Consider the following 13,300-nt stretch of genomic DNA (forward strand, 5'->3'; position numbering starts at 1 on the left):
TGAATAAAAATATGAAAACCAGTTCAAGAATTTTTATTGGAATGATAAGACAGTTAAAATTTACATTGTTTTTAAAGTTCTATTAACCAGGAGATGCTGGTTACAGTTTACAGTTATAGAATTACACACCAGAACATCAGAAGTAAACATTAAAAATACTACCTCCTGGGACCATTTTGTCACTGGCCCACAGATGTATATGACCTAATAATCTGCTGCTTGTCCAACAGCACTACAGCGAACGCAATACATTACAGTTCAATCACACCTGCATCCAGAGCAGTTCTCAACTCAAGTCTAGAAAAAAGTGCACAGGATTAAGGCCACTTATGTAACTCAATGCTGCTTAATTTTGAGGCACTGAATACCATCAACTGAAGTGTGGCTTAGACATAGCACTTGTGCAATAAAATAATTCTTGTATCAAACTTTACTTTAATATGACTCTTTAAGATCACTTAAAAACTTTAAGATCACTTATAAACTTGTAAAGTTACAAAACAATTTCAATTAAAAAAAAGTTACACTGTAAGATCACTTAACTTTAAGATCACTTGGTGTAAATTTAAACAACTTATAAAATGTGAGAATATTTACACTCTTAAGATCACTTAAAAACTGTAAGATCACAAAGTTGTAAAGTTACAAAACTTACTAAATGATTTCAATTTGAAAACAGTTACAACAGTAAAATCATCAACAACAACAGCAGCAAAGAAAGGCTGCATCCATCTCATCCACATCTCGGTGAATGTGCACTTCCTCATGGGGGGGTGGTGGGGGAGGGGGTGCAGTGGGAGTGGCATTTGATTGGCCGGGCTGTGCGCCCTTATTGCAGCAGCTACCTCACACAGGCACTCCCTGATGGCCTGTGCCATCGTTTGCACTTGCCTCTGACATTCCCGCCTTCAGTTCCCGTGTCATTACTGCTATTTCTCCCGACAGTGCCGTTATTTCATCACCATCCCCACTGACGGTGCCCACGAGTGATCGGGCAAGGACATTGGACTCCACACCCAATGCCATAACCTCAAGCACATTTGCGAGACGCAGGTTGGGACGGTGGGGCCCTGGGTGTTCCAAGCTGCATTCCACCTCCACCACTGGGATCCGCAACCTTGGAACCTGTGAAACCATGGAATGTTGCACCAGAACTTGCATCACTATATGCGGATGGGTACGTGGAGAAATGATGGCATGTCGCATCAGAACTGAAAGCACTCGCAAGGATGGAATGTCGGACCAGAACTCATGGAGGTGTCTGGCAGAGTGAGGCCCTGCACTATGGACTGATCCATATTACGATCAACATTCTCCCATGAACACATATCCATGCTCCCCCCGGGCATTGGTCTGGATCACACCACCTGAATCTTCTTCTGGATTGGCATCATGTTCTGCAAAATATAACAGACCAGACACATGATTAGCAGCACAGGAGGGGACAGGCTGGGTGGCATAAGTAGTCTCTCACGTAGCAGGCCAGTCAGGACTTGCCCTCTCCATCGCGTGTGGGCCCAGCTTGTGCATTATTGTTTGTTTTTCTCCAAGTGCGACTCATCAAAGCAGCGACCCTCTGTTCCAAGGGTGTCAGTTGGTGCAGATTTGGCGGGCCTCCTCCTGTTCAAGTTCTTACCCTTTTGTTGTGGGCCAATTTCTTCTGCAAAGATGAAAATATAACTGTTTAGAGAGGGTGTCTTACTGCTGGGTGGGACATATATAGATGGTCACATTTACAATTGCAATTCCATTGAAAAATCAAGATATTACTTACACTAATTACTTGACCAAGGTCCTACCATTTCTTTTTACACTGGCTTCCAGATCTCATGGTATTCACCACTCCGTAGTATTCTTCTGCAACTAGGTTCCAGCGTTTCTTCAATTCTTTGGATGCCACTTTTGTATGACCTCTGTTGCTGGTATCCAGCTCCTGCCATCTGTTCTCAATGACGTTAACTAGAGTCTCCACTTCCTCATGCAAGAAATTCTTCGTTCTTGGTGCACGTTGTTGCATTGTTGTATTGCATTTACACTCAGTGATTTTTTGAAACACACAGTCCTTACCTTGCATGCACCTATGCAGTACTCCTTCAGGCACCCAAAAATCACTGAGCTCGCTTTACCTTTAAATGGCCGATTGCCAAGGTTGCTGAAACATTACGCATGTGAGCACGCTCCAACGCACATGCTGTGGGAGGGGGCGGAGCTAGTGCCGTGCTGGGTCAACATAGCTGGCAGGGGGGGGGGCGGGGCTCGGGCTCAGCGTGTTGCTGCCGGCAATCAAAAACCCGCTGAGCCCCCCCCCCCCCCCCCCCCCGCCAGCTGTGTTGACCCATCATGGCATTAGCCCCGCCCCCCACACAGCTTTTGATGCACCATGCCATGGGCCTGCAACGTTCCAGGAGCGAGAAGAATTACAAGGTTGGTTTTCAGTGCGGTCTTTATCCTCCAAAGTGCGCCGTTTTAAGTGGGGGGGGGAAACTTGGGCCATTGTCTGCTGAACTTCAACTCAGACCAGCTAACTCCTTACAGACTGGCAACTCCGGCTTGGATGTGCAGCTCAGTTATGTGTCTTTACCAGGATGGATCCATTTCAGTGCAGCCATGTATTGGAATTCTGGTTGTAGCTAACGCTTCTCACGTCTGATTCTTTTGTGTCCACTTTATGTATGACACCCCTTTGTCTGTATAAATAAAGCACGCTTACTGCGGCAAATCTCTTATTCTTTGTCCGTTCATTAACTGAGGACAGTGTTTTCGTAACTAAAGCTAATAATTGCTCTGTCACTGGTGATTTGGAGGTTAGAGACAGGATCAAGGGCACATGCTGTAATTTTAAAATGAGAAAACTGAACTGAATCACTTTTGGTTTGTTTTCTATGTAGATTTACCCCAGTCTGGCTGTCTGACGAAAAATACCACTGATCAGTGGGTACTGACTAGTTCAATCGATGAGGTTAGTACTTTTTCATGAAACTTTCTCATATTTCTTTCTGGGGTCTTTTTGTGAAAAAACTTCCTCCAACCAGATTGCTGGGATGTTAAACGTGTCCAACATTAAAAGGACTCCAAAGGAGGATCCATATCAGTAAACTAAACACTGCCTGCTCGTCCACTAACTGCACTGCAATCTGGTTTTCATGCTTTCACCAGAAGAGATTTCAGAAATAAGGATAGAGCTTGTGCAGAAACTCCTAGGAACAGAAGTAGGCCATTCAGACCCTTGACCCTGTTCTGCCATACAATGAGATCATGGCTGACCTGCAACCTCACTCCATTTAGTCCATAACCCTTAATACCTTTGGTTAACATAAGAAATCGGAGCAGGAGTAGGCCATTTGGCCCCTCGAGCCTGCTCTGACTTTCAATAAGATCATGGCTGATCTGATCTTGGCCTCCACTTCACTTCCTCTTAACGGAAAGCTATCAATCTCCAATTTAAAATTAACAATTGATCTAGCATCAATTGCTGTTTGCGCAAGAGAGTTCCAGACATCCCCACCACCCTTTGTGTGTGGAAGTATTTCCTAATTTCACTCTGGAAAGGTCTGGCTCTAAGTACATAGGATTTCAGTGAATATACAGCACAAAAACACGCCATGAGACCCAACCAGTCCATGCCGGCGTTTATACTCCACTCGAGCCTCCTCCCATCTTTCCTCATCTAAATCTATCAGCATAACCCTCTATTCCCTTCTCCCTCATATGCTTGTCCAGCCTCCCCGTAAATGCATCGATACTATTCGCTTCAACCACTCCCTGTGGCAGCGAGTTCCACATTTTCACCACTCTTTGGGTAAAGAGGTTTCTTCTGAATTCCCTATTGGATATCTTGGTGACTCTTTTATATTGATGGCCTCTAGTTATGCTCTTCCCCACAAAGTGGAAAACTCTGCATCTATGCTCTCAAAACCATTCATAATTTTAAAGACCTCAATTAGGATATTCCTCGGCCTTCTTTTTTCAGCCTGTTCGCAAAGAATCATAGAATGGCTGCCTTCCGTTCTGTAACCATTGGGCCCATTGAGCCCGTGCCGACTGTTAGTCCCACATCCCTGCCCTTTCCTGTAGCCCTGCAATCTTTTTTCCTTCAGATACTTATCCAACTCCCTTTTGAAAGATAAAATTGAATCTGCCTCCATCACCCTTTCAGGCAGCGCACTTCAGATCTTAACCGCTCGTTGTGTAAACAAAGTTTTTTCTTACATCACCTTTGGTTCTTTTGCCAATCACCTTAAATCTGTATCCTCTGGTTCTCGATCCTTCTGCCAATAGGAACAGTTTCTCTCTATCTACTCTGTCCAGACCCCTCCATCAAATCTCCTGAGAAGAAAAGACTTTAAAGAAAAGGGATAACCATCCGTGGTTAACTCAGGAAATAAGGGATGGTGTCAAATTGAAAACAAGGGCATACAAAGTGGCCAAGACTAGTGGGAGGCCAGAGGATTGGGAAACTTAAAAACCAGCAAAGAACATCTAAAAAAAATAATAGAGGGAAGATAGATTATGAAAGTAAACTAGCAAGAAATATAAAAACAGATAATAGCTTCTACAGGAAGAGAGTAGCTAAAGTAAACGTTGGTCCCCTGGAGGATGAGACTGGGGAATTAATAATGGGGAACGGGGAAATGGCAGAGACTTTGAACAAATATTTTGTATCGGTCTTATGGTAGAAGACACAAAAAATATCCCAACAATGGATAATCAAGGGAGGAACTTAAAACATTATCACTGTCATTAAAGAAGTAGTACTTGGTAAAATAATGGGACTAAAGGTGGACAAGTCCCCTGGACTGATGGTTTGCATCCTAGGGTCTTAAAAGAAGTGGCTGCAGAGATAGTGGATGAATTGGTTGTAATCTACCAAAATTCCCTGGGTTCTGGGGAGGTCCCAGCGGGTTGGAAAACCGCAAATGTAACGCCCTTATTTAAAAAAGGAGGCAGATAGAAAGCAGGAAACTATAGACCAGTTAGCCTAACATCTGCGGTTGGGAAAATGCTGGAGTCCATTATTAAGGAAGTAGTAGCAGGACATTTGGAAAAGCAAAATTAAGTCGAGCAGAGCCAGCATGGTTTTATGAAAGGGAAATTATGTTTGACAAATTTGCGCGAGTTTTTTGAGAATGTAACGAGCAGGGTGGATAAAGGGGAACCAGTGGATGTGGTGTATTTGGATTTCCAGAAGGCATTCGATAAGGTGCCACATAAAAGGTTACTGCATAAGAAAAAAGTTCACGGGGTTGGGGGTAATATGTTAGCATAGATAGAGGATTGGCTAACTAACAGAAAACAGAGAATCGGGATAAATGGGTCATTTTCCGGTTGGCAAACAGCCGCAGGGATCAATGCTGGGGCCTCAACTATTTACAATCTATACGAATGATTTGGATGAAGTGTAATGTAGCCAAGTTTGCTGATGATACAAAGATGGGTGGGGAAGCAAGTTGTGAGGAGGACACAAAATCTGCAAAGGGATATAGACAGGCTCAGTGAGTGGGCAAAAATTTGTCAGATGGAGTATAATGTGGGAAAATGTGAGGTTATCCACTTTGGCAGAAAAAGTAAAAAAGCAAATTATTATTTAAATGGTGGAAAAAAAAAAATCACAAAATACTGAAGTACAGAGAGACCTGGGGGTCCTTGTGCATGAAACACAAAAAGTTAGTATGCAGGTAAAGCAAATAATCAGGAAGGCAAATGGAATGTTGACCTTTATTGCAAGGGGAATGGAGTATAAAAGTAGAGAAGTCCTGCTGCAATTGTACAAGGTATTGGTGAGGCCACACCTGGAGTACTGCGTACAGTTTTGGTCTCCTTATTTAAGGAGCGATATACTTGCATTGGAGGCAGTTCAGAGAAGATTCACTTGGTTGATTCCTGAGATGAAGGGGTTGACTTATGAAGAAAGGTTAGGCCTGTACTCATTGGAATTCAGAAGAATGAGAGGTGATCTTATTTAAACATATAAGATAATGAGGGGGCTCGACAAAGTAGATACAGAGAGTTTCCATTTACGGGGGAATCTAGAACTTGGGGGCATAGTTTCAGAATAAGGGGTCGCCCATTTAAAACTGAGATGAGGATTGTAAATCTGTGGAATTATCTGCCCCAGAGAGCGGTGGAGGCTGCGTCATTGAATATATTTAAGGCGGAGATAGATAGATTTTTGAGCGATTATAGGAGTAAAGGGTTATGGGGAGCGGACAGGGAAGTGGAGCTGAGTCCATGATCTGAGCAGCCATGATCTTATTACATGGCGGAGCAGACTCGAGGGGCCAAATGGCCGACTGCTGCTCCTATTTCTCGTGCTCTTATGTTATCCTCTCAATCCTCTCTGCTTCAAGGAGAACAACCCCAGCTTCTCCAATCTATCAACATAACTGAAGTCCCTCATTCCTGGAATCATTCTCGTAAATCTTTTCTGCACCCTCTCTAAGGTCTTCACATCCTTCCTAAAGTGCGGTGCCTAGAATTGGACACAGCATCCCAGTTGGGGCTGCATCAATATTTTATACAGGTTCATCATAATTTCCACACTTTTGTATTCTATACCTCTATTTATGAAGCCCTGTCACCTTCAACAATTCATGCACACAGGTGTCTCTGTTCATGTATCCACTTTAGGATTGTACTATTTAGTTTATATATCCTCTCATTCTTTCGACCAAAATGCATCACTTCACACTTTTCTGCGTTAATTTTCATCTGCAACGTGTCTGCTCATTTCACCAGCCTGTCTATGCACTTCTGGTATCATCCTTATAAATCTTTTTTGCACCCTCTCCAGTGACTATATCTTTTTTATAATATGACGACCAGAATTGTACACAGTACTCCAAGTGTGAACTAACCAAGATTCATTACAGGTTTAGCATAACTTCCCTACTTTTCAATTCTATCCTCAGAGGAGGACAAAGGGTTTAATTAGGAGGGGAAAATAGAGTATGAGAGGAAGCTTGCTGGGAACATAAAAACTGACTGCAAAAGTTTCTATAGATATGTGAAGAGAAAAAGATTAGTGAAGACAGATTCGGGTGACTTTATAATGGGAAACAAAGAAATGGCAGACCAGTTGAACAAATACTTTGGTTCTGTCTTCACGAAGGAAGACACACATAACCTTCTGGAAATACTAGGGGACCGAGGGTCTAGCGAGGAGGAGGAACTGAAGGAAATCCTTATTAGTCGGGAAATTGTGTTAGGGAAATTGGTGGGATTGAAGGCCGATAACTCCCCAGGGCCTGATAGTCTGCATCCCAGAGTACTTAAGGAAGTGGCCCTAGAAATAGTGGATTCATTGGTGATCATTTTTCAACAGTCTATCGACTCTGGATCAGTTCCTATGGACTGGTGGGTAGCTAATGTAACACCACTTTTTAAAAAAGGAGGGAGAGAGAAAACGGGTAATTATAGACCGGTTAGCCTGACATCAGTCATGGGGAAAATGTTGGAATCAATTATTAAAGATGAAATAGCAAATCATTTGGAAAGCAGCGACAGGTTCGGTCCAAGTCAACATGGATTTAGGAAAGGGAAATCATGCTTGACAAATCTTCTTGAATTTTTTGAGGATGTAACTAGTAGAGTGGACAAGGGAGAACCAGTGGATGTGGTGTATTTGGACTTTCAAAAGGCTTTTGACAAGGTCCCACATAAGAGATTGGTGTACAAACTTAAAGCACATGGTATTGGGGGTAATGTATTGACGTGGATAGAGAACTCGTTGGCAGACAGGAAGCAGAGAGTCGGGATAAACGGCAGTCAGTGACTAGTGGGGTGCCGCAGGGCTCAGTGCTGGGATCCCAGCTATTTACAATATTCATTAATGATTTAGACAAAGGACTTGAGTGTAATATCTCCAAGTTTGCAAATGACACTAAGCTGGGTGGCGGTGTGAGCTGTGAGGAGGGTTCTAAGAGGCTGCAGGGTGACTTGGACAGGTTAGGTGAGTGGGCAAATGCATGGCAGGTGCAGTATAATGTGGATAAATGTGAGGTTATCCACTTTGGTGGCAAAAACACGAAGGCAGAATAGAATCTTAATTGGGGCAGATTAGAAAAAGGGGAGGTGCAACGAGACCTGGGTGTCATGATACATCAGTCATTGAAAGTTGGCATGCAGGTATAGCAGGCGGTGAAGGAGGCAAATGGTATGTTGGCCTTCATAGCTAGGGAGTTTGAGTATAGGAGCAGGGAAGTCTTACTGCAATTGTACAGGGCCTTGGTGAGGCCTCACCTGGAATATTGTGTTCAGTTTTGGTCTCCTAATCTGAGGAAGGACCTTCTTGCTATTGAGGGAGTGCAGCGAAGGTTCACTAGACTGATTCCCGGGATGGCTGGACTGACATATGAGGAGAGACTGGATCGACTGGGCCTGTATTCATTGGAGTTTAGAAGGATGAGAGGGGATCTCATAGAAGCATATAAAATTCTGACGAGACTGGACAGGTTAGATGCAAAAAGAATGTTCCCGATGTTGGGGAAGTCCAGAACCAGGGGATACAGTCTAAGGATAAGGGGTAAGCTATTTAGGACCGAGATGAGGAGAAACTTCTTCACCCAGAGAGTTGTTAATCTGTGGAATTCGCTACCGCAGAGAGTTGTTGAGGCCAGTTCATTGGATATATTCAAAAGGGAGTTAGCTATGGCCCTTACGGCTAAAGGGATCAAGGGGTATGGAGAGAAAGCAGGAAAGGGGTACTAAGGGAATGATCAGCCATGATCCTATTGAATGGGGTACAGGTTCGAAGGGCCGAATGGCCTACTCCTGCACCTATTTTCTATGCTTCTATCCCTCTAGAAATAAAACCTAGTGCTTGGTTTGCTTTTTTTTTTAATGGCCTTGTTAACCTATGTCTCTATTTTTAGTGATTTTCTGTATCTGTACTCCCAGATCCCTTTGTTCCTCTACCCCACCTAGACTCGCCCTCCAAGTACTAAGCAACCTCCCTATTCTTCCTGGCAAAATGTAATACCTCACATTTATTTGTGTTGAATTTCATTTGTCAATTATATGTTGTTTAGGGAAAGAAATTGCCCGGTCTGCCCTGTATGTGACTCCAGACCCACAGCAATATGGTTGACTCTTCACTGCTGTCTGAAATGGCGGCTCACCGCCACCTTCTCCAGGGCCATTAGAGATGGGCAATAAATGCTGGCCTCGCCCACATCCCCAGAACAAATCAAAAAAATAACAGGCATGTGACAGTGCCACCTAGGGACACCCAGTCTAATCCCACTCCCTCTGAGAATCCCATATTTCAATCACTTGGCAGAGATTTTTTCCCCCGAACCCTCACATTTACTTTTTTGTGTTTTGCCGACATGAATCCCCTGGGGTTGGTGTCAAAGGGGAGGTGTCAGCGCAGCACCCCCTGGCGGGCGGGCGGGTTACCTTCCTCGTTCATGGCGCCACCTCTCCTGCTCCATCTCCGCCACCGCTTGAACTCTCGCGCGCCTCAATCTCTCGGGGCCGACGGAGGCTCAGCTGTGGCGCGGTGTTGAGGACTGTTTAAGTCGGCTCGGCCGGGCCCTGGGCGCTGACTGAAATGTTTAGGCTCTGCCCCCCCTAGTCCTAGACTCCCCAGCCAGTGGAAACAGTTTCTCTCTATCTACCCTCTCTGTTCCCCTTAATATCTTGAAAACTTTGATCAGATCGCCCCTTAACCGTCTAAATTCTAGGGAATGCAAACCTAATTTGTGTAATCTCGCTTCGTAATTTAACCCTTGAAGTTCTGGTAAACCTACTCCCTCCAAGACCAACATAGGTGTGATGCCCAGAACAGCTCACAGTGCTCCAGGTGTGGGCTAACCAGGGTTTTGTACAGCTGCAGCATAACTTCTACCCCCTTCTATTCTAGTCCTCTCGATATAAAGGCCAGCATTCCATTAGCCTTTTTGATTATTTTCTGTACCTGTTCATGACATTTTAATGATCGATGTACTTGAACCCCCAAGTCTTTTTGGACATCCACTGCTTTTATTCTTTCACCATTTACCCTGTTCTATCCTTTTTAGGTCAAAGTGGATGACCTCACATTTGCCTACATTTAAATCCATTTGTTTTGTCCATTCACTTAATCTATCAATATCACCTTGTAATTTTATGCTTCCATTTACCCTACCTACAATTCTACCTAACTTTGCATCATTGGCAAAATTGAATATGTGACTTTCTATGCCATCATCTAAGTCATTACTAAATACTGTGAATAGTTGAGACGCCAACACAGATCCCTGCAGGACACACTAGTCACCTCCTGCCCATTGGAGTACCTGCCCATTATCCCTATTGCCTGTCTATGCCGCTCAGCCAGTGTCCTAACCAGGTCAATAATTTGCCCTCAGTTCCATGGGCTTCAACTTTAGTTAACAGCCTCGTAAGTGGGACTTTATCAAATGCCTTCTGGAAGTCCATATAAATAACATCCATAGACATTCTCCTGTCCACTAATTTAGTCACCTCTTCAAAAAATTCAATCTGGTTTGTCAGGCATGACCTGCCTTTCACAAATCTATGCTGGCTCTCTCTGATATCTGAACATTTTCGAGGTGTTCAGTCACCCTATCCTTAATTATAGACTCCAGTAATTTCCCCACCACAGATGTTAGGCTAACTGGTCTATAATTTCCTGGTTTCTCTATCTCACCATTTTTAAATAGCAGATGACATGCACAATTTTCCAATCTAAAGTAATGGTTCCTGAATCGAGAGAACTTTGCAGATGCCCGAACTATAATCTTCAAATGTACTCACCTACTTCCTTTAAACCCTGGGATGGAAACCATCTAGCCCTGGGGATTTGTCACTCTTTAGTGCCATTATTTTCTTCAGTACTGTTATTTTACTTACACTAATTTTATTGAGTTCCTGTCCCTGATTTAGTTTCCTTGTGATTTCTGGAATGCTATCTTCGTCCTCTGCTGTAAATACTGACACACAATAATTGTTCACCAAGTCCGCCATTTCCTTATTATCATTGATAATATCGCCATTTTCAGTTTTTAAGGGGCCAACATTGCTCCTGACTTCCCTCTTTTTCCTAATATAATTGTGAAAATAATTTGTGATGATTTTGATATCCCTTGCGAGTTTCCTTTCATGCTCCCTTTCTGTAGCTCCGACTATCTGTTTTGTGACCCCTTGCTGTTTTTGTATATTTCCATTCGCCAGGATCTGCTATTTTTTGCATTTTTGTGTGCTTTTCCCTTTAGTTTTATGTTGTCCCATACCTCGTTAGTCGTGCATGGTTGTTTTTTTTGGCAAGTAGCACTCTTGCCCCTCTGGCTAGAGTCTATAATTAAGGAGAGGGTAACTGAGCAGTTGATCAGGGAGAGCCAACATGGATTTGTGAAAGGTCGGTCGGGAACTACTGACGATTATTGCAGCATTGGGCAGTAAGGATTTTGCAAGATGTTAAATGGCTGCCTTCTAAATGTTATGGACTGCAAACTGAGGTGGATCAAGCTCCGAGCTTGGAAAGCGTTACAACAGCCGGGAACCCGATGGAACTGCAGCCCCAGAGTGCTGTTGCCAGCTCTGGTTGGAGGTGTTCCTGGAGGTTTGATCATGTGACGCCTTATCAGTTTGCACATTATTGCATTTGTATAAAGATCAGGCCCCCTGTAGTCGAGTATCTTTGCTCCAGCAGCTGTTGTGTGAGCAATTGGGCACCAGTTGGGAAAACCAGGAGACCACCCTCGAACCAGTGAAGAAAGGTGCAAAGCACAGGTGTGAATGTGAAGTGCAAACTCTGCTTTTTTTCCCCGGTTGCGGGTAACAACGGGAATGGAGATCAGCCTTCCATTCCGGGAGTGTTAGCAATACTATTAACTAGGGCTTCAGCAGTAATCCCTGAGGCAGAGTCAGCATGGATTTATGAAAGGGAAGTCACGTTTGACAAATTTTCTGGAGTTCTTTGAGGATGTAACGAACAGGGTGGATAAAGGGGAACCAGTGGATGTGGTGTATTTGGACTTCCAGAAGGCATTTGACAAGGTCACACATAAAAGGTTACTGCACAAGATAAAAGTTCACGGGGTTGGGGGTAATATATTAGCATGGATAGAGGATTGGCTAACTAACAGAAAACAGAGAGTCGGGATAAATGGTTCATTCTCTGGTTAGCAATCAGTAACTCGTGGGGTGCCGCAGGGATCAGTGCTTGGAAACCAACTATTTGCAATCTATATTAACGACTTGGACGAAGGGACTGAGTGTAACGTAGCCAAGTTTGCTGACGATACAAAGATGAGAGGAAAAGCAATGTGTGAGGAGGACACACAAAATCTGCAAAAGGACATAGACAGGCTAAGTGAGTGGGCAAAAATTTGGCAGATGGAGTATAATGTTGGAAAGTGTGAGGTCATGCACTTTGGCAGAAAAAAAATCAAAGAGCAAGTTATTATTTAATGGAGAAAGATTACAAAGTGCCGCAGTACAGCGGGACCTGGGGGTACTTGTGCATGAAACACAAAAGGATAGTATGCAAGTACCGCAAGTGATCAGGAAGGCCAATGGAATCTTGGCCTTTATTGCAAAGGAAATGGAGTATAAAAGCAGGGAAGTCTTGCTACAAGGTATTGGTTTTCATATTTACGTTAGGATATACTTGCTTTGGGGGCAGTTCAGAGAAGGTTCACTAGGTTGATTCCGGAGATGAGGGGGTTAACTTCTGAGGAAAGGTTGAGTAGGTTGGGCCTCTACTCATTGGAATTCAGAAGAATGAGAGGTGATCTTATCGAAACGTATAAGATTATGAGGGGGCTTGACCAGGTGTATGCAGAGAGGATGTTTCCACTGATGAGGTAGACTAGAACTAGAGGGCACGATCTTAGAATAAGGGGCCGCCCATTTAAAACTGAGATGAGGAGATAAGGGGATAAGGGGTTATGGGGAGCGAGCAGGGAAGTGGAGCTGAATCATGATCTGATCAGCCATGATCTTCTTGAATGGCGGAGCAGGCTCGAGGGGCCATATGGCCAGCTCATATTTCAAGTTCCTTAATGAATTTTATGGGCCACAGTGAATGAAGTGCCTGGCTGAGGTCAGTAATATTCCCAGCTCCCAGTGACCTCCCTCGGTCCCTCTCCTCACGTTCTACGCTGAGTGATGTGCAGTTGCAAACCTCCTTTGGAGACAATTGGTGGCTCACACCACCCCATCACCTGGTCTGCTGACGGGATATGTTTGAAAGAAATTTGCCTCTGAAAAGTAACCCGGAACAGAATCCAGCTGACTGATTTGCACGAGGGCTAGACGTCGGTAACCTGCAATGCAATTGGATAAGACCACTTCT

At 43.9% G+C, this 13,300-nt stretch overlaps 1 protein-coding gene across 2 annotated transcripts in view; it reads left to right on the forward strand.

The window, feature by feature from the left end:
* tctn2 (tectonic family member 2) overlaps positions 1-13,300 on the forward strand; it is an 84,845-nt gene that overhangs the window by 4,710 nt on the left and 66,835 nt on the right. For both annotated transcript variants that reach the window (XM_070888198.1, XM_070888199.1), the window contains exon 3: positions 2,889-2,959. In XM_070888198.1, the coding sequence (XP_070744299.1) occupies positions 2,889-2,959 (71 nt within the window). The remainder of the gene's footprint in view (positions 1-2,888; positions 2,960-13,300) is intronic.

The sequence above is a fragment of the Pristiophorus japonicus genome, chromosome 8 (assembly GCF_044704955.1).
Source record: "Pristiophorus japonicus isolate sPriJap1 chromosome 8, sPriJap1.hap1, whole genome shotgun sequence".
NCBI lineage: Eukaryota > Metazoa > Chordata > Chondrichthyes > Pristiophoridae > Pristiophorus > Pristiophorus japonicus.